The 20,760-nt window shown below is 50.5% G+C and overlaps 2 protein-coding genes and 1 long non-coding RNA gene across 3 annotated transcripts; 1 reads left to right on the plus strand and 2 right to left on the minus strand.

Moving 5' to 3' along the window:
• Positions 1-7,056: 7,056 nt before the first annotated feature.
• HOXA9 (homeobox A9) lies at positions 7,057-10,592 on the minus strand. The gene is made up of 2 exons (XM_020993286.2): positions 9,330-10,592; positions 7,057-7,638 (listed from the first exon to the last, which is right to left on the minus strand). The coding sequence occupies exons 1-2, from the start codon at positions 9,877-9,879 to the stop codon at positions 7,400-7,402; spliced, it is 789 nt and encodes a 262-aa protein (XP_020848945.2). The 5' UTR covers positions 9,880-10,592; the 3' UTR covers positions 7,057-7,399.
• A 4,710-nt stretch (positions 10,593-15,302) lies between these two features.
• On the plus strand, positions 15,303-17,025 carry LOC110213060 (uncharacterized). Its single transcript, XR_002325860.2, has 3 exons — positions 15,303-15,638; positions 15,956-16,125; positions 16,935-17,025. It is a non-coding gene; the product is annotated as an uncharacterized LOC110213060 (long non-coding RNA).
• On the minus strand, positions 16,239-20,508 carry HOXA10 (homeobox A10). The gene is made up of 2 exons (XM_020993283.2): positions 19,449-20,508; positions 16,239-17,844 (listed from the first exon to the last, which is right to left on the minus strand). Exons 1-2 carry the CDS (start codon positions 20,506-20,508, stop codon positions 17,570-17,572), a joined length of 1,335 nt encoding a protein of 444 aa, XP_020848942.1. The 3' UTR covers positions 16,239-17,569.
• Positions 20,509-20,760: the final 252 nt, after the last annotated feature.

Consider the following 20,760-nt stretch of genomic DNA (forward strand, 5'->3'; position numbering starts at 1 on the left):
CCTGCAAATGAGAGTTTGGTTCGTTGGGTACAAAGCGCTGCTCGCCACTTGAGATAGTTCCTAGCCAGTGTGTTTGGCCGCACCCTCACTGGCTGTTGACACTCTGGGAAAAAAAAATACACAAAAGGCACTCGGGATGGGGCTCAGGAAGGATGGCAGAGCCCAACAGAGATGAGATTCAATAATTAAGAGAATGTCACTGAACTTTGCGAAAGGAGGTCCCTGGCCCATTTGGACACTGGGCCCAAAGGGGAGGTGGGCTAGAAGGTGGCTTGGCCCAGAGCTGGGTCCTAGGACCGTTGTCTGGGCACTTTCTCTCAGTAATTACTCAGAACCGGTGGGTCCAATATCCGGAGATGCCTGTTTATGGCATCTCAGGAAGCCAGCCCTACCCTGGGTAAGGACGGGATGGTTGAATGGGGGGTGGGGAGTGGAGAGAGACCAAATACCTTAAATAGCATCACTTTCTAGTAGGAAATAGAGGCCTAAGGATGTTAACCAAAAGCGAAGCCAACACGAAGACGACTCAGGAGATCAAAGCGACTGAATTAGACTGCTTTAGACCAATAAATTGTTCCTCTGGTGACAACAGGCCAAGATGCAAGAGAAAGAAACAGGCAGCCCAGCCCCTGTCTAGACTCGGGCCGAGAGGACAGGCGACAGCGTTTGCAGAGATGACATTTAAAACAGACCATGCTCTTTACGGAAGGGTGTGGGGGTGGAGTGGGGGAGGAACAGAACGAATTTTTAGCACCCCACGACTGGGGTATCAGGAACTGCTGTTTGCAAACCCCTTCCCCTTGGGGACAGACATGTCATTCTCTGCCTGCGTCAGGCCCCAGCTTCTTGGCTGCTGCCCCCAAACCTCTGAATATAGCTTCCTGGGAATCGGTCTACAGCCATGTCCCCGAATTGTGAAGAGTTGGGGAGGGGGGAAATATGTGTGTGCATATATGCTTGTATGTATGTGTGTGTGTGTGTGTGTGTGTGTGTGTGTGTATATATATATATATATACACACACATATATACACACACACACACACATATATATATATACACACATATATACACACACACACACACACAACACACACACACACACACACACACACACACATATATATATATATATATCCCTTTTCATCTCTCTGCATTTGAAATGTTTTTTTTTTCCCTGGGCCAGGTTGTATTATATTCCAAGTCAAAAATTCTGTCTCGGTCAGCCGAGGTTTGGCCTCAACCAGAGCTCCTTTGCAATAGAGTAGCTATAGAAATAACAACAATAATAACGTTTTTATTGTTATTTTTGGATAAATTGTCCCTTACAGGTGCTCACATATATCTATATCCACACACCCTAATCCACGAATTTATACAAAGCCAACTCATCGAATTATACCAGTAAGATAGAACTAATCACACATCTGGGTTTAGAGAATGATGAGAATCTATTTCTCTCTCTCTCTCTCTCTCTCTCTCTCTCTCTCTCTCTCTCTCTCTCTCTCTCTCTCTCTGTGTGTGTGTGTGTGTGTGTGTGTTTCTGTATAGTTAGAGCTAGAAATATAGTAATCAATAAAAGTCTCCTGTTTATATATTAACGCAAACAACTACCTCATGCTAGCGTTCACCTCACACCCCCATTCTCTTTGCCAGCTCTGCCTCCACTCACATTTCTTAATGTCCTTCTCCACCGCGCTTTTTACCGCTTTCTCCTCATTCTTTGCCCTAAGCAAAGACAATATTTGTTGTTTGTAATCCAGGACATCTCAGGGTTGGTGGGGTTCGGTGATAAACTCATTACAGACTCGTGAAAATTAGCAACGAACTAGAGTGAAAGGTGGCTCGGGCCACGGCCGCCGGAGGGGTGGCAAAAGAAAGAAGGGGCGGTGGCTACCACCACTCGCCGCGGCCTGCGCTGTGAAGTCTTACTATGTAATTCGGGGGTCCGGCAAAGCTCTGGCTCCCCGAGGCCCGCCGGCCAATCCAGAGCATATGCGGGCAGTGGACTACGGGCTTGAAATCTCTGCTGACACAGCCCGGTGTAAGACAGACCGACATCTCCAGAGGGTTTTGCCCGGTTGACTAGTCAAATTCCCGTCTGGTACAACTTGGACCAACTCGCTAGCCTTTGGACTAAGCCCAGCAATTGATATATGTGGGCTCCTGCAGTGTATAAATATATAAATATACGTCTATACGTATGCATATCGATAACGTATCTATTTATGTGTACGCATGTACACATAATCATATTGTATAATATATAGCAAAATCGTTATCCATATAATCGAAATACATACATGAACAAATACAAATCTGTCTAGGTCAAAATGCCAATTTATGGAGTTATCTCACTCTAAATATTTTACACGGATATATGTGACTTTATATGTACCATCTTGGGTAAATACACATGTATATTATGTGTATACACACATATGTGTGTGTGTATACGTATATGTGTGTGTGTGTGTGTGTATCCGCAGATAGATACAGCTATAGATACCACAAACATACAGAATAAAAGAAAGAAAAAGGTCGACTCGGAGCCAAAATCCCGTCCTCAATTTTACAACGAGTTTGTCGTGGAGATCTGGGTCATAAACATTTTGTGGGCTTGACAGAGATTATAATAATCCCAATAAATACAACGTGTGCCGAGTTCCCAGAGCTCCCGGATGGGTTAGTGGTTTACTCAGTTTTCTTTTGCTTTTTCCAATTGGAAACAAATCCAGCTCCCGCGTTCCCCACTCTCCACATGCAGTGATAGTAGTGGTGCTATGTGTTTTTCTACTTCTGGAGGAGAGAGGTTGTTCGATTCTTTCCTTTTCTCTCCTTTCCTGGGACCTAAACCCCGATCTCACCTCAATCTTTGTAATCCATTTACTCTTTCCCACCTCTGAACTGGGGGGGGGGGAATAAAACTACAAAATCCTGGTGGTCATCTCCCCTTTTTTCTTACCAAAATGAGGAGAAAGGGGAGAAAGGAAAGGAAGAAAAGGAAAAGAAAGAGAAAGAGCAGAATCGAAGATAAAAATAATTGTGGCTCTGCTTTTGGAGCTGAGGAATAAGCATCAGTTTAAAAATAATAGTCTATGTTGTTCAGAATATTACAATTGTCAATTCAATGGACAGTTTTTTGAGGGGACGGCAATAGGGTTTTCAGACTCCTGCAAAAGACAGTATTTAGGAGGAAAATCCGAGACTCCTAGAACTCATTTTCTATTCAAGTGCATCACGGCCCAATTTATTTAGCTACCTCCTTCCAAATAACTAAACCAACCCCCAAGGTCCTCTGACCTATTATGTTGGGGGTTTGTTTGTTTTGTTTGCTTGTTTGTTTTTGTTATATGTGAGTGGGTGGATGTTTCCCCCAAGAGTGCCGGGCTTCTCGAGGGCGAGCCTCGGGGTCCCCTGGCTCCTTCAGCTGGCCTGCTAGGGTGGGACCCAGGCTGGGCAATTTATTCCAGCTGAAAACGCCCTTCCTGCAAAGACTGAACCCCACGCGTGAAGCCTCTCTCATGCCACCAGTCGGGGTGGCAAATGACCAGGCCACAGGGGCGTTCTTAAAGTGTACACCAAAAGCCTCTTTAAAAATCCGTAGCCTGCAAACGGCAATCTTTTCTAAGATTCAGTACAAGGCAGAGACCAGCCTTGTCCATAAACCAATTTATCGTCTTTTTTTTTCTTTTTAACCCTCCCACCAAGGCATCAGTCAAAACACGAGCAGGACCGGAAATATCTGACCGTTGTTAAACTCAAATCAGTGGCTTCGAATCCAGAAATGCTCCCATAAAGTCGACATTTTAGAAGCTGCCCAGGGTCGGGGCTGAGGGCATCATGGCGGCAGTGCGGCAGCTTCCATGGAACCACACTGCCATCTGCTGGCCACTGGAAGCCACTGCAGCTCTCTGGCGTACCTAGGATCTGGGCCTGCAGCTGGCCCCTTAACCAGCTGGCCTTGGAGCCAGGGACGCCGGCCCCACTTCCAGCCCGCTGCAGGGTCCCAATTATAGAAAGGAGAAGGGGGAGAAAACAATCTCCATCCTCCTACTCTGTTGCTTAGAAAACATGAAAGATAAATGTCCAAACCGGAGCCCACGCCGCCCAAGGGGCAGCAACCAGACCCATAAAAAGGGGCTGTTTCCTCACCACCACCCCTTATCTTCGGCGACCAGACAAAATAAATGAAAAAAAAAGCTTTTGTAGAAAAATCTTAATTGTAGCTGGACAGTTGTAAACTCATTAAGGGCCGAATTCCAGACAGTTTGCAGACCCGTCCTTTATTACACACCCTTAATGCCCATTCTTTGAAGTTTCTTCAGTCTGCAGGAACAGAGGATGTCCCAACATGGGCCAATTAAGGTCTCTCTCTCCCTCCCTCCCTCTCCCGCCTTCTCTCTCTCTCTCTCTCTCTCTCTCTCTCTCTCTCTCTCTCTCTCTCTCTCTCTCCTCCCTCCTTCCCTCCCTCCCTCCTTTTGACCAGCAGAACTATTTCCCCTTTTACTAATTATAACAACACATTCAGCTTTCTAGAGGGTGCCTTTTTTAAATGGTGGGGGTGGGGGGAGAGAGAATTCCATCAAGCGTTCCCGGCCCCTTGCACCTCTGAAGGGCCTCCCTGTCCGAACCTCGGCGGTGGCTGCAGCTCCCTAAGTTTTGTCCTCTCCCCCTGAAGCTCTTTACACCCCATAAACGCTAACAGCCGTCATTTTCTTTTATGGCACTCCACGGTTCTGCGTTTTCCTTACAGATTCTTCTGCCAAGACTTGACACTCTGAGTATTCGCTTTTTTAGGCCCCCCTAGAAGGCAAGGCCCGGGAATGATTCTTCGGCGTTTCTGCTGCTCATGCCCTGCCTGAGAAAGGCAGCTGGGGGGGGGGGTGGAGCGGTGCGAGGGAGCAGGAAGAAGGCTTTCTCCGAGACCTAAAATGTCAGCTCCGGCAGGAACTACACTTTAGAGACGCCGTCTAACATTCTTCATTTAGTTGCTCCCTAGAGTCCTTCCATGTCCTGAAAAAGGACGATCCCCTTTCCCTCTCACAACAAAATTTCGTTTTTTCCCCAAGAAAAGTCCTTTTACCTTTTTGTCCTTTCTTACTTTTAATTTCTTTATTTCTCCCTTTCTTTCCTCTTCCTTTTTCTCCCCAGGCCACCAGTTACATTTAATTTTTTTTTATTGAAACATTTGTCTCTCCAAAAGAGCCCTATCCTTTAGGAAAGAGATTTTCTCTTTCGAGTTAAAAACAAGAGAAAAACGAATAAGAAGACATACAGAAAGACAGAGAGACAAAAAAAGAAAAGAAAGAAAGAAAGAAAGAAAGAAAGAAAGAAAGAAAGAAAGAAAGAAAGAAAGAAAGAAAGAAAGAAAGAAAGAAAGAAAGAAAGAAAAAGAAAGGAGAGAGGAAAAGAGGAAGAAGGAAGAAAGAAAGATTCCTAAGTCTTGGGAGAGTCTGCCACTTTGGGGAGGAGAAAGGAGGTGGAGGGAGGACTCTCTCCCCATTTTTCAGGGACTGGTGGCAAATGAATCAAGGAGAAAAATTTAGCTTCCCGGGTCGTTCTCCACCACCCCGATTAGGCGCAAACAGGGTGTGGGTAGCTAGTTTCACTTAGCGTCCTTGCTCCCCCGTCCAGTCCTCTTCACATCTGGATTTGCCTTCTGCTCTCTTTCACTCCTTAACTGGGCTCTTTCGTCACCCCCTTTTCACCCACCCACTTTCCTTTGGGGCTCCCCTGGACCAAGTCTAAGGGCTCACTGGCCCAGGTTGAGAACAAGCCCGGAGCCTACACTAATGGGAACTCTCTGCACTCCCCAGCTGCAGCCAGTTGGCTGATGAACCCTCCTCTCTCCCGTCCCCTCCCGATCGGGAGGCCCGGGGGAGCTCAGCCTGGCAGCTACTATCTCGGTCTGGGGAAGGAAAGAAAAAAACTACGGACCGAGAAAGAAAACGGCAACCGCTGGCCCTGTTCCGATGGCCTGGCCAGATGGAGGAGAGAGCAAAAGGAGGCCCAAATTCATGCTTGGTCCGTGCCCTATCCGCAGTCCCTTGGGCTTCTTGGCCCAGTCGCCCCTCCGGGACCTGACTGGGAAGGAAGCAACCCGACAATGGCCGCTTGAAGAAGGACCGCAGAATAGAAAAGAATCAATATATTTTTATTTGGCAAAAAGTTAAATATCTCAACACAACAGTTTGGTCAGTAGGCCATGAGGTAACTCTTGCAAAATATACAGTGTATTTATTGTTCTGTCTCAACACAAGTGCCCAAATTTCAAGTGATACAAATCTACGATAGCCCAATGGCAGGTTTCATAGCGCATAATTTATTATCAATAAAATTAACTCCATTACAATATGCATTCGTTCCCCCCTCATTAAAATTAAACGTAAACTATAGGTAGTTAGTTACCTTCTTCACGTGGACAAATAACTCCGAAATCTGAAAACGGCTTCACTGGTGCAAAAACAAGATTCAAGCTCGTCTGAGTATTTACTTTTTTTCCCCTTTAATATATAGATTATATACAACTGACAAGACAGTACTAGAGATCAACTGTACAGACTAAAATGTCCCGATTGAAAAGACGTTGGGGACAGGCTATGGAGTCCACGGATCCCTCCCAGCCCAACAAGCTTCTGGTTTTTTTTTCTTTTTTTCTTTTAATTTTTTTCTTTGACTGGGGTGATATTATTTTATATACTCTCTCTATTTATATTACAATCAAAGGTTAACTGTCTAGTTATACAGAAGAAAGACTTATTACACTACAGAGCTAGACCCTTTACCACATTTCTCCTCAACAACCTGAGTTCGAATGAGATTCCTAGCGTCCGAGATGACAACCGGTAGGGCCGGCACCCGAGCACAAAAGTGGATTCACGAACAATGGTTAAGCACAAACAAACACGTGTTCAAGTATTACAGCAGCCCTCTCCGCTGCGCACAGAGCAAATCAACGAACTACACACATTACACGCTACAGTCTGTCCAGAGAGTTGTGCATTAGGAAAAAGGTAGTTAATTTTTTTCTGTAAGTAAGGAACAGGTAGATTTCTTCTTTTCTTTTCTTTTCTTTTCTTTTCTTTTCTTTTCTTTTCTTTTTTAATACAAGCCAACACACACAGTCATACAGCACTAATGCCCCCTTTTTTTGTCCTAGGATAGAAAATGAAAAAGCTTACAGTACCTCCACCACAGGCTGGGCAGGGCCCCCGTGCTACCGTGACAAGGTACACCCTTATGAATGATAGGGATTGGAGAAGAGGGGAAGAAGGGAAAGGGGAGGGATTAGGCCTGGATACAGTCGTATTGTTTGGGGATCATGGAGGCTGGGGAGGGGGAAGAAGGAAAGGAGCGGGGGAAGATCTTCCCCCGTCTTCCTATCAACCTGGGTCGCATTATTCGTCCTTTGCTCTGTCTTTGTTAATTTTCTTCATTTTCATCCTCCTATTTTGAAACCATATTTTGACTTGTCTTTCGGTGAGGTTGAGGAGTCTTGCCACTTCGTATCTGCGGTCCCTGGTGAGATACATATTAAACAAGAATTCCTTCTCCAGTTCTAGTGTTTGGTGCTTGGTGTAGGGACAGCGCTTTTTTCGGGTGGATCTTGCGTGGAGCCAGTTCGCAGCCGGGTTGTCTGGGGTGGGGGTGGAGGGGAGTGGGAGAAGACAAGATAGCATGAGAGATTTCCCCCCCTGGCGATTGTAATAAGATAAGAATCAGCAAGAACAGCAGCAGTGCCCACTCAGCCTCACCCAATTTAGGGGGGCCTTTGGGGAAAATCCCAGGAGATCGAGGGTTAGGATGTTCCTTTCTTATTTCCCAAGGCAGTGTGTGTGTGTGTGTGTGTGTGTGTGTGTGTGTGTGTGTGTTGGGGTCAGACACAATGGAATCAAAATACAGACTAACACACTAGCGTCACATACAATTTACATGTAGCCAAGCCAAGTCCTCAGCCTCCGCCTCCTCTCTCCCTGGCCGTTTTAGTTTGATTACAGAATATAACTTTAAAATACACCTCCCCTCTCTCCATCCCAGAGGAAGCCACACTGAACTGTATTGGCATAGGAAATACAAACCTCTTCTCTATTCCTCCTCCTCCTCCTTCTCCTCTCTCTCTCTCTCTCTCTCTCTCTCTCTCTCTCTCTCTCTCTCCTCTCTCTCTCTCTCTCTCTCTCTCTCTCTCTCTCTCTCTCTCTCTCTCCTCTCACTTTTCCCCTCTTCCTCTCCCCTCTTTATTTTGACCTTCCTGTGTGCTTTCCCTGAAAGACTGCACGACCCAAGACCACGTCTCTCCAGCTGGCTGAATTCAGCCCGGATTGCTTATGAAGCTTATTTGCATAGCATGATATTTGAGGCTGCCGCCGCTTGAGATTGAGTGTGCTGAGTTCTAGACAGTTTGTATAGCAGTCAGCTGAAGGAAATGAGTTTAGGTAGAGCACGGTCTTTTCTCTCCCCCGGCCCAGGGTCCCCCCAGCTCAGACTATTATTACTCCCGCTGCTGCTGGAGTTGTGGCTAGTGGCCCTACATGTCTCACAAAAGAATATATTAGCATCCCATGCTTTCGAAGAACCGGCCCAAAGTAACTTTGTCCCTAGAGTTCAGGGGGCATACCAAAAAGCCCTAAGGGGGGAAGGGGAAATGTCCCGGTTTCGGTTATGTGCCCCCCCACCCCGTAGTCCAATACTCCACCCTACCTCTCTCCTCCCTTGCCTCCCTCCTCCCCACGCCCTCCAGCACCACCCCCCTCCAGCCCAGTTCTGGATTTGGGGAAGGGGGCGGAGAGGAAAGGGAGTGTTTCATCCGTTCAATTTACACTAGCAAGTCCTGACTTCTGCCTCCTAGTGGGGGTGGGAATGAGGGGATGTCTGGACAGGTAGAAGGGGGGACAGAGATACAGAGAGACAGAGAGAACGAAAGAGAGAGACAGAGTCAGGGAGGGATAGAGAAAGAGAAGAAGAAAGGGGAGGAAAGAAGACAGGAGAAGACAGGAGAGGAGAGGAGAGAAGAGGAGAGGAGAGGAGAGGAGAGGAGAGGAGAGGAGAGGAGAGGAGAGGAGAGGAGAGGAGAGGAGAGGAGAGGAGAGGAGAGGAGAGGAGAGGAGAGGAGAGGAGAGGAGAGGAGAGGAGAGGAGAGGAGAGGAGAGAAAAGGCAAAGAAGGAATAGAGGGATGGAGAAAAAGAGAAGAAGAGAGAGGTCATTCGCAAGCAAGAGCAGTTCTCATTCTTGGCAGCTGGCAGGTCCGGTCCTCAGGAGACGGGCAGCGAGGGTTGGCCGAGGTGACAGCGGCGGTGCAGGGGTAGAAGGGTGTCCGCTCTGACACTTACTCGGATCAATGGGTGGTTTGTCCCCGCTGGCCTCACTGTCTCCATTGTTTTCCGAGAACGCACCTTCGCTGGGCTGCTTATCCCTATCAACTGGAGGAGAACCACAAGCATAGTCAGACAGAGACAAAGTGTGAGTGTCAAACGTGGTACAGTCACCCCTTCTGGCCGAGAGCGGTTCAGGTTTAATGCCGTAATGCCTGCTGGAAGGCAAACCCGGGAAGGACAGAGAGCCTGGCATGGGCTCCAACCAGGAACGCATGTACCTGCCGTCAGGGGCCGCCGCTACGGGCGCCTGGTGGTGCACATAGGGGTGGTAGACGGCGGGCACATTGTTGGCGCTCGGCGGGTGCACCGGGTTCCAGGAAGTGCCGAACACCGACGCCTTCGATTGGAAGCTGCACGGGCTGAAGTCCGGGTGCTCCCCCAACGCCGGCTGCCTGGCGGGCTGCGCCAGGGCGCCGGGGCCGTAGCGGGCCGGCACCAGCTCTTCGCTCTCGTGAAGCAGGAACGAGTCCACGTAGTAATTACTCAGGGTCCCCGAAGTCGACATGGCCACGCGACGCCTCCGACGCCGCCGCCCCGACGCCGGACCTGCGGAAATTATGAAACTGCAGATTTCATGTAACAACTTGGTCCTACGGAGAAGTACAGTCACCTAATAAGTTGAAGGCTGCCTGTCACGCCATTGGCTGGCCGCGTCACGTGCCAGGGCAGCAGAACAATAAAGTATAAATCACTCCGCAGGCTATTAATGGGCCAGTGTTTTCCAGTCATAATTTTTATAGCAAAGCCATATGTTTTTATGCAAAGGGATATTTGAGTTCTACGATAAAGTTTGTTTTAATTGTGGCCAACGGAGATTAAAAGATCAGGTTGGGTCTGACTACCCCCTTTTTAAGCGGACTATTTTATATCACAATTAATCACGCCATCAGTGAGGCAGAGCTCCCTGAGAAAACCTGGGGAGCCGAGACCTCCACATAAAATTATACAATAATTGAAGCCATAAAAAAGCAAAATCGCATTCTCGCTGTACTGTATTTAAATATATATTTATGATATTTCATAAGGAGTTATTGTTGCGAGAGCCACGGGGCTGGTAGGAAGTCAGTAAGGAAAGGCATATTCATTTGCCTCGCCGTGTCTACCCATAGTAAAAATTTACGAGTGCTCGGAAAGGTTAAATTATACTATTGTGTTTGGTTTGGGAGCTCACTGTAAATAACCGCGCTGCGCCGGGGCCGCAGCCTCCGGCAGAAAGTCAAAGGCGCCTCAGAGCAGTCGTCCGCCCCGACTGCTTCCCGCCCGGCCCGACGCCCAGCGCCCCGGCCCCGGGACGGATCCCGCGGCCCCGCATGCCTTGATCCGAAAAAAAGCTGAAGTTTTCTTGGGGCGCCCCCAGCCGCCCTCCAGCATCTCCCTCGCGTGCCCCAGGGCTGGGGCTGCTTAGGAGGCTCAGGCTACAGACGCCTCTTCGCCCACCCAGCCCCTCTCATACTAGCTGTTGTGCCCAGGACGCACCCCAGCAAAGGAGGCTCGAGCTCGGAAAGCATCTTCAGCCGCCGCACTCGAGTGTCCACAGACTTCCTCTCCCGGCCTTAGCCTTTTTCTCTATCACACACGCCAACCTTCACTGACACGGACACAGACGCGCGCGAGCACACACACACACACACACACACACACACACACACACACACACGCCACCGCCTGCTCCTCTCTGGCCCTGTGGAAACAAGGTCGCTGGCCTAAATTTGGGAAAGAACTACTCTCGTGGGGTATCAGTTTCTACCTCCAGCGGGCACCCGGGCAGACTCCGAGAAGCCTCAGCGGAGCTGTTGGGATGGGGCAGCTGCGAGATCGAGTCTTGGGTCCTCGGCTCAACGCTGAGCCCCGAGTCCGGCCCCAAAGCTGGCCCCACTGCCAGGCAAAGGCTGTCCCGAGCTAGGACTCCTCTGGCAAGCTCTCCGCAGGGACCAAGCACCCGGGAAGAGGCTTGCCCGCAGCCCAGGCCTGGGAAGGGGAAAGTGTTTACCAAAGGCAAGGGAGTGTTGAAAACTGCACCCCAGCAACAGAAAAGGCCCATCAACCTTCCCTTCCTCTTTCCCTCCTTCCTCGGCCCATTGCCATATGAAAGCAGGGGAATTCTCTGTGTGGGGTATCGGGGAAACCCCGACGCAGTAGGTCACAGGCCCTAGGTCCGGGGAAGAAATGTTTGTTTATTAATTTACTGAAAGCCCCTAGTCTACTGGGTTCACACACCCGATATCCAAACTGAGCGGAGGGTTACAGTTTCTCAGTAAAAACAAGCGAGCGGTCCCTCAGCTCAAGTCCAGTGTTAGGAATTAACGTAAAGGTCCAGCATTGAAGAGGAGGAGAATGGGACGTTTGACTTGAATCCATTCTTCCTTTGCTTTTCTTGGAAAGGGCCTCTTTATTCTCCCCCCCCCCATTATTGCCAGGGGGACTGGGGAGGGGGGGAAGCAGGCTGCCTCCCTGTTAATTTGAAAAACCCAGTCCTAAGTAGAAAGCAGCGAGGACTTGCAACTGGGTAGTAATTAAATTCACGTGTGAATATTCCTCACGCAAAAGTATGTTTCTCATTAGCTTTACATCTCTGTTGGCTCTTTCCTCTTTCCCCCTCGTTTTTTCCTCCCTTTTCCTCCTGTTCAAGTTTTTTCAATAGCTACAACAGAAATCTCAGAAAGATCCTATTTTTTCTCCCAATTCCACGGCTGATTCGGAGTGATAAGAAGCTGTGAGGGTCTTATCTCTTTGAGGCAGTCGGGGAATCCGGCAAGACGCAGCTTCTTGAGGGAGGCCGGCCCATTGGCTTCCTAAAAAAAATATGGAATGGACGTGAATGAAGTTAGGTACACAATGACCTCCAACTTAGCCCTCGTCTGTCCTCTTGCTTACGTCCAGGGCTAGCCTTCGGGGAACCCTGATTTTATCCTCTTTCTTTTTGTTAATTGTCTTCTCATAAACAAAGGACGGACAAGGGGTCTGGAATAGTCCTCTGGCATCGTTGGGAGGCTGCTGGTCCTTACTTGAGGACAATTTTGTTCGTTGTAAACGCCTAAGACTTAGCTGAGAGCAATAGACTTTACTATCTCCGAACCGAGACAATCCCAGTCGGTCCTTTCTCAGCTTCAACCTAAAGAAAACTCTTCATAGTGATAATCATAATAATCTTCAACATCACAACAATAACAAAAAAAAAGAAAAGAAAAGGGATTGTTCTCTCAAGCTGCCTAAGTATTCCTAACCTGAGCCCTAGCTAAATAATTGATACTCAGCGAATTGCAGCTTGAAAGAGGTTGAGAAGGAAAACTTTCCAACCATATTTGAAGGAGAGGTCATTGAACTGGCCTAGGTTTTTATTTTGAATGTGAAAGCAACGGTTGGGTTTTTTGTTTGTTTGTTTTTTCAGAGAAAAATACCCTAGCCGTCAGCCTAATAAGCTAGTGTAATTAAAAACCGCTTTCCTCCCTGCATATAATTCTTTTTTAAGGGTATTGCATAGCAAATGAATTGAATTGTAGACGCCGCCACCGCGCCAGGCTCTCTAACAACCCTCCGTAGACCACTAGCACCAGAGGTTAATCTAACACTCGAAGTGGCTTTCAGAGCAAACCGAGAGGCGGCAGGTTGGAAAAGGACTGCAATCTGGTTTTTCCTTATTAAGGGGGGGGGGGAGAGGCCCGCAGCAGGTTGGCCCAAAAGGCTGGAAGGGAGAGTGGCTATTTTCCCCGTATTTCGGCACCGCGTGGGACGCAAGGGGCTTTTCTGTTGTTGTTGCAATCCATGCTCGCGAGGAAAGTGACCCCTTGCCTCGGAATAGAATCCACCTGGGGACTCAGCTTTGAGCTGTCTTCCCTGGAATTTTGTGGGTCCCCTCGACTCCCACCCGGGATTACTTTAAACTTCCTGAATCTGGGAATTAGCCTTTCCGAAGCTCCCCTATTCTCCTTCCAGGTTCCTGACTCTTAAACAAAATTCACTGGGCAAAGACATGCATTTAAGGTAGTAGATACATAAATATTTATTCCAATGACCTGGGACTGCATTTCCCCAGCGGGTCGCGTTTTCTGCGTATACACAGAGTCACATAACTTAACCAGAAGGATCGTAGCAAAGCTCTGCCCTAGAGCCAGACGCAGAAGCTGTCTCCCAGCTTGGCTTTTGCCGGGTTTTCTCGGAGACTTCTCCCAGAAGAGTTCCCTTGCCCCTGCCAACTCACTCAGCCTCAGCCCCTGGCACAGAGCGAGGGAGCGGCGTGCCCCCGCATCCACAAGATCAGCCTGCAGGACCCCTCTGGTCCCTCCTGTCTTCCCGCCAGCCCTCATCTTTCCCGGGTTCCCGGGTTCCCGGGTTGCTGTTTCTTGCTTGGTGTCCATGTAACAAAGCCTGGCGTGTGGGGCTCCCCGCGACAGACCCAGCGAGGTCGCTGTTGCTCAGTCCGCCTCAAAGGAATGCAGGCGCCTGGCCGCTGCCTAATCGTGATCGTAACCGAGGCCTTGCGAACACTACCAAGCCAAAATGGAGTATCTGCCTCAATTTTCTCCTCTCCTCGGAACCCCATTACTTCCCGAGTCAGTCAGTGGAGACTTCAGTTTCTCGAGGCTTTCCTCCAAACCTAACCGCAGTACCTGAACAGGAGGGCTAAAGCGAATCCGCAGTTAGCCCACAAACCAGGCCTGTGCCCCAAAGTCCAAAATGAAAGGGGGAAATATAGGGAAGAGCGAATAAGAAAATAGAGAGCAGAGAGGAAAAAAGAGAAAGGCAGGAAGAGAGAGAGAGAGAGAGAGAGAAAGAGAGAGAGAGAGAGAGAGAGAGAGAGAGAGAGAGAGAGAGAGAGAGAGAGAGAGAGAGTGAGAAAGCAGATTCCGACTTCCTTCCACCTTGGTCCTTCCTCGACAAGTCTAGACCAGAGGTCTCAGGGAGAGTGGGGGAGAGGAAAGAGGTCTCATGCAGATTTCTAGGTTTCCTCTAATTCTTTCCTGGGAACAGGAGACTTTGGGCTTTTAAGCGCAAAACAAGGGCAGCTGAAACGCGGGTCCAAGCACCCGACGCCCCCATTTCTTCTCAAACCGCACCTGACCTTGAATGGACCCTAGCCGGAGAAATTCCTACCACGCCCCCGCCGCTACCGAGGGAGCTAACCTGACCATACCTGCTCCCAGATGGGGAGGGGGAAAGGGAGGAGCAAGGGATGGGAGGAGATAAGAAGGAGAAAAGGGAGGAGGAGGACTGGGTGCTCCTCGGTCCCCGCACGCCCGGATCCGGGAAGGTCAGGCGGCGGCGAGGCACTGTGCTCCGAGAGGAAGTAGTGGCATTTGGACGTGACGCCTAGTTAGAGGTCCGTCCACGGCCTCTGTCTTCGGCCCCCTGCCCACCGGCTCTCTATACCTGGTGACGAATTCAACTGAAGTAATGAAGGCAGTATCGTGCTGTCGAGAGAAAGGTGGAGCCCCAACAACAGGAAACTACCTAAATCACAGACCAGTTCTGCTGCTCCCCCAAGGCCCGGCTCCTTATGTAGGGATTCCTCTATAGAGAGAAAAACAAAATCAGGTCAAACCCTAGACCAAGGCGCCGCCGCTCCAACCTGCCCGGGGCCGCCGCCACAGCCACCACCGCCACCACCACCACCACCGCCACCGCTCCAGTCTTATGACAGCTTAAAATGGGAAAAGGAAAGAAAAAGATAGAGAGAAGGGAGGGCGACAGGGACAGAGGGATAGGGAGGGAGGAGGGAAAGGAAGGAGAGGGAGAAAGAACGAGAACGAGCAAGAGAGAAGAGAGAAAGTGTGTGTGTCTATGTGTGTGTGTGTGTGTGTGAGGGGGGAAGAGAGAGAGAGAGAGAGAGAGGGAGAGGTAGAGGGAGAGGGAGGGAGGGAGGGAGAGGGGGAGAGAGAGAGAGAGAGAGAGAGAGAGAGAGAGAGAGAGAGAGAGAGAGAGAGAGAGAGAGAGAGATTCGGTGTGTGCGTTTGTTTTCCCCAAACCTTCAAGTAGGGCGAATCGTGGAGAAAAGGGGAGGGCATTAATGGGCCTACCATAAAGCCCTAAAGGACTGAGCTGAGCATCGGGTTCAAAGTCTGTCCTGGAGGAGCTTTGGCCCAGCAGCTTGGACTAGCCAAGCCTGCCGGGGCTGTCCCTCCCTTCCTTCTCCCCCTCTTCTTCCTCTTCTCTTCAAACACTCCCCCCAGCGCCCTCTCGGTGTTGCTCCCCCACCCCACTCCCCAGACTCCCGCCTCAATCTGGCAAGGCAAAAACCTCCTTGCCTCGCCAGGTTAGAGCAACAAGGTAAACAGAAGGCCTGGGGTGGGAGTGGGGGTGGGAGGAGGTGAGGGGAGAGGGCAATCACAGTTGAGAGGGGCTTTTGGGGAGGGCGAATTGGGCTTGGGGCACCCCTATCTCTAGCCATCCGCCACCTCCCTTGTAGGGCTCACCTTCCCAGCAGCTCCTGGGGCATCCGAGGGTTGTGGGTGGCACCTATGGCCTGCTTCCTGCCTAGGAAGAGACCTCGATTCATTAAGACTGGGTGTCGGCCACAAAACAAAACAAAACAAAACAAAACAAAACCAAAAAAATCGATCTCTGATCCATTCTCTACCCTCCAGAAATACTCCGTGGCTTCCTCTGTCTATGCAGCTCCTCACTCGACTGAAACCCCTCTCTTGCCCAAGTCAGCAACAATCCAGATATACTAGCAAGTCATAAAAAAGGAACAAAAGCCCGCAAACCTTAGAGCCGCATTGCTCTACGGCCGAGACAAATTACGACTGTCTAGGTAATATTTAAATGGATGCCTCGAGTAATTGCAGGGAGCCCAGGCACTATTCCTGTTGTAAAAGTTGGGGACGAGATAAAGCGGGTGGTGAAGATAAACAGTCACAAAAGAGGTAAAATTAAAAGGCTTCATTCCACGGCTTTTATTCTTCTATATAAGAACATAAACATTGTCTTTTTTTTTCCACGCACAGCAGCATTACAATATTAATTTATTCTGATTTAAGGTAAGAAGTAAATAGAGCTAGGACTAACATTTATAATAACGATAGAATGCATTTGCTTAAAACAGTATTGGCAATTCTTTAATAATAGACATTTATACAGATTTGTATTTAGACTTCTCTTTGTTTCTGCACCTACAGGTTTGACCCTTTTATGCATGTAACTTCACAGTATAAAGGAAATCCGAACAATGTCTCCCTTTCTCTCTTCTACCTCGTCTGCTAGAGTCCTCTGAAGGGTCCCATGAATTTCAGTGAGCAAAATAAAAGCGAAATTTACTCCCCCCTCCCCATAAGGCAGGGAGAATTGTGTGTGCTTGTCACGTGCTACCAGTGGTAACATTACTTAGAGACAAAAATCCACTAATTCCACATAATATAATAAGCAAAACTACATTAGGTCAGTATCTACAACAGGGAAGATAGCTGGAGTTAGAGGTAAGTGTGAACATTTAATACCTGAGCAGCACAAGACCTTGTATGGGACCAAGAGAGGTCTCCCTTTCCTGCTCAATTTTTAAAGCTGTGACAGTTTGCAGAGAAAAGAGAGAACTGTCTTTCTCTCCTTCTTTTTCCCTCTCTCCAGCTTTCCCTCCTCTCCCCCGTAAGACAATGTCACGTCCTTGTTTTCACCCTGCGTGTTCGAGGTGGTGAAGGCCTTCCCCTTCAAAAGGAAAGAAACTAGGAACTGCAAGGCAAAGAAACAGTATCTCTCTCACACACACCCCCACCGCAGCTCTGACCTGAACGCGTCCAAAATGGAAAGCCTCGACTACTCACCCGTCACCTCCCCATAGACACCTTAGCGCTTACAATGTCGCCAGAATCGCCTGGACTCGGAGCCTGGCTAGACACGCACGGCCCTCTGAGAGACAACACTTGGCTCATGAAAGGAGTGGGGAACGAGGGAGGCGAGCAAGCTCGGCCCAAGACGTCGCTTGATGTGACTGCCCGTTTTATTTGTTTGTTTGTTTGTTTGCTTGGAGGCATGGCTCCCCCTCCCCATTCACCCCTAGAAAGCAAGACAAACCAACCACACACTCCCCACCCAATCCCGCCTGGCAAAGCTGCTATGGATAGATGGAGAATGGAGAAAGGGGTGGGGAAAAAAACAACAACAACTCGTGACTCCGGGTGATACAGGTGCGAATCTCTAGCGCCTAGGAAGAAGGGTTACTGGCTCTTTTCACTGTCAAAACGTGGTGGTCGTTTGGAGGTTCATCAAGAAAAGTTAAAGTTGGCTGTGAGCTCTCGGATTCTGTTTTCTCGGTTCATTTTCTTCAGTTTCATCCGTCGGTTCTGAAACCAGATCTTAACCTGTCTGTCTGTGAGATGGACGCTGCGGCTGATCTCTAGGCGCCGCTCTCGAGTTAGGTACATGTTGAAAAGAAATTCCTTCTCCAGCTCCAAAGTCTGGTGCTTAGTGTAGGGGCATCGCTTCTTCCGGCCGCTCTTTGCAGTGAGCCAGTTAGCTGCGTTCTCACCTTTGGCGCTGCCTGGGGTCGAAGAAGAGAAAGCAGGGGAGGGGAAGAAGGGGAGGGGAAGGTAGAGGAGGGAACAAGAGAGGAGGAGGAAGGCAAGTTACGGCGAGGCCCCCATTAGAGCACAGCACATCGAGGACCCTGGCTGGCAGGAGGCGCCGACTCTGACTCAGGCTCCCGGGGAGCCCTCGGGCTGCTTTGGCCCAGGACGTCGTTGAAAGGCCTTTCCCGCACATCGTCCCTAATGGACCCCAGACTGTGGAAAGGGAGGGGGGAGGGCTGAAAGCTAAAGAGAGAAAGGGGTTCAAATCTCCCCTTTGGTCATGCCGAGGAGGGGGGCAACTTCATTAAAAGACATTTTCTAAAGGCCTCCTGCTTCTCTCTTTCCCCTTAAGAACACCCCACACTCCCCCAAATTGGGTTTTAATTGGTTCTCCAAACACCTGTTTTCACACAAAGGGAACTAGCGGGGAGGGCGCAGAGGAGAGCTTGGAAGCGAATGCTGGGCACAGGGAGAAGGGCGGCCGTATATCTTGAACTTAACGCCTTTCTTTGCCTTTCCTTCCCCTTCGCAGACAAGCATTTCCTCTGCCCCCCTGAGCTTGGGGGCAGGGAGTCCCATTATTGCCCCAGGGTCAGCAGAGGAAAGGCTTGGGGGAGGGGACCTTGGCTTCTGCCCCAACCGGTCTCTACTGGACTGAGGGTGGGCGTGGGGATGGTGGAAGACGGTTGAATTTGTGCCAAAAGGAAGGAGGAAAAAAGATCGATTGGGTGTCCTCCCCAACCCCCCAACCCCCAGCCAAGAATATGGGAACTTGGGGAATTCCAAGGTAAAAAGAGGGGGGGAAGCCCTACTATGCTATGACTCCAAGCTCTAGGTCTGGGGTAGGCTGGACTGGGCTGGGGGTGTCAGAAGAGATTCCCTGCGACTGCTCCTTGAAAGGAGGATCTCTTAGCGACTGTGACTTTGCAAAAGACATTTGGGATCGTAAACTACAACTTCGCCCGTTAATAGGGCTTATTTATTGGCGCCGGCGGCTGATTATTTTGGAAGCTTTACAAACAGCCTTGTTATCTGCGAACCTCGCTGTCGGGGCTGGGCGGGTGGGCTGGGGCAATTGGGCTAGGGATTCTGACAAGGAGGAAGAGGATGGTAAGGAGAAGGTGGTGGAGGGTGGTTGCTCCCTGGCCTCCTGGTCCTGATCACCTCCAACCTAGCTGGCCTGGTGAACGAGCCTGGGGCTAGAGAGCAGAGGCAGGGTGCAGGCTGCACTCTAAGCCGACATTAATTTTTACTGCTTCCCTGCGTCCAAATATTAAAAAAAAAAAACTAAACCAAGTTCACAAGATCAGCTGGAGTGGAACTGTGTCCCAGACCGAGCCTGCCGGCTGCTGGGTTCCCTCTTCTCTCTCGGAGTTCGTTGCTGACTCTCTGCTATTTCGGTGGCTCTCTACCTCCGACTTTCTGGTCTCCCCCTTCTCTCTTTTTCTTCCCCTCCCTTCCTCTCTGTCCTCTTGTTTTGTTCCCTCTTTCCTCATTCTTTCCTGATCATTCTGTAACTAGCCTTGTCTCTCGTTCCCGGTCCCTCTCGGCAGGTCAGTGTCTTAAGCACACTTACCTATGGGGTCTTTCTCCGGAGAGGGCTTGCTGCTCTCCGAGGGAGCGGGGGACAGTTCCTCGGCGGCGGAGGACGACGCTTGTGTCTCTTCCTCCGCAGCCTGGGATCCACAAGCTAAGGCCGTGGGCGGAGGCGATTCAAGGGAGCTCTCCTTCCTACCCGTCTCAGCCGAGGCGGAAGCGAGAGCGGGCGGCGAGTCGAAGCGAACTTGGGGCTGCTGGGGGAACGGGGAGGCGCCCAGCTGAGACCCCGATGCTGCTGCGGCCGCCACCGCTGCCGCCGCGCTATAGCTCTTGGAGCTGCCGGTGCCATAGGCTTGAGACAGGCGGAAATAGCCCGGGACCGGCACGCCGCCGCCGCCGCCCCCGCCCCCGCCGCCGCCGCCGCTGTTGAGGGCGCAGACCTCGGGAGGGCCCCGCTGGGGGAAGGAGACTAGCTCTGGGGCCGTTGAACTTTTGGGGCATTTGTCGGAATCATAGAGACAATAAGAGTTTTCCTCTTTGATGTTCTGAGCGAAGGAGCAAGAGGTCGCTTGCTGCTGCGGTTGCTGTGGCGGCTGCTGCTGGTGGTGGTGGTGATTCTGGGGCTGTTGCTGGTTCTGGGACTGTTGCTGCTGGTTCTGCTGGGGCTGCGGCTGCTGGGGCTGCGGCTGGTGATTCGGGGGCGGCGGACCATCCGGCTGCTCCATTCGGCACGACCTGGGGCCGTCTAGCCAGACCTCCATGCCTGACATGTAAGGGTGCGACGAGGGCACCATGCCCCCCGGCGATCCTCCTCCTTCATTGCGTTTGCTCAGGACCGGGAAAAGCCCGCAGCTTTGCAGACCGTAGGACAACTCGGACGCCTGTGGCAGGTAGTGAGGGTAATAGCCGCCGCCGCCGCCTCCTCCTCCTCCTCCTCCTCCGCCGCCGCCGCCGCCGCCTCCACCTCCACCTCCTTCCCCTCTGCCCGAGCTGATCAGCGAATCCACCAAAAAAGAGTTCGCGGCCGGGCTCTCGGAGCATGACATTGCTGTGGGATAATTTGGCGAAGGGAGCAGATAGCCCTTTCTGGCTGACATTTCTTGTACAAAACATGCTGAATAGGGTTAGAGATCCCCCCGCACCTCGGCGAGCTACCGCAGCCAATGAAGAGCCAGGGTTTCCCAGCGACCCCTCCCAGTTTGGTTTCGTAGGCGCTGTGCTGCTCTCAGGTCGACCTCTGAATTGAGAATTTATATAAATATGTAATGTATATTGATGGGCCCGGAGACACACGCCCCAACACCTAGGGCTGGGACTCAGGACTCTGGGGGCGCGATCTTGACCAGGAT

Source organism: Phascolarctos cinereus, unplaced genomic scaffold (assembly GCF_003287225.1).
Source record: "Phascolarctos cinereus isolate Bilbo 61053 unplaced genomic scaffold, phaCin_HiC Scaffold_1;HRSCAF=81, whole genome shotgun sequence".
NCBI classification, from domain to species: Eukaryota; Metazoa; Chordata; class Mammalia; order Diprotodontia; family Phascolarctidae; genus Phascolarctos; species Phascolarctos cinereus.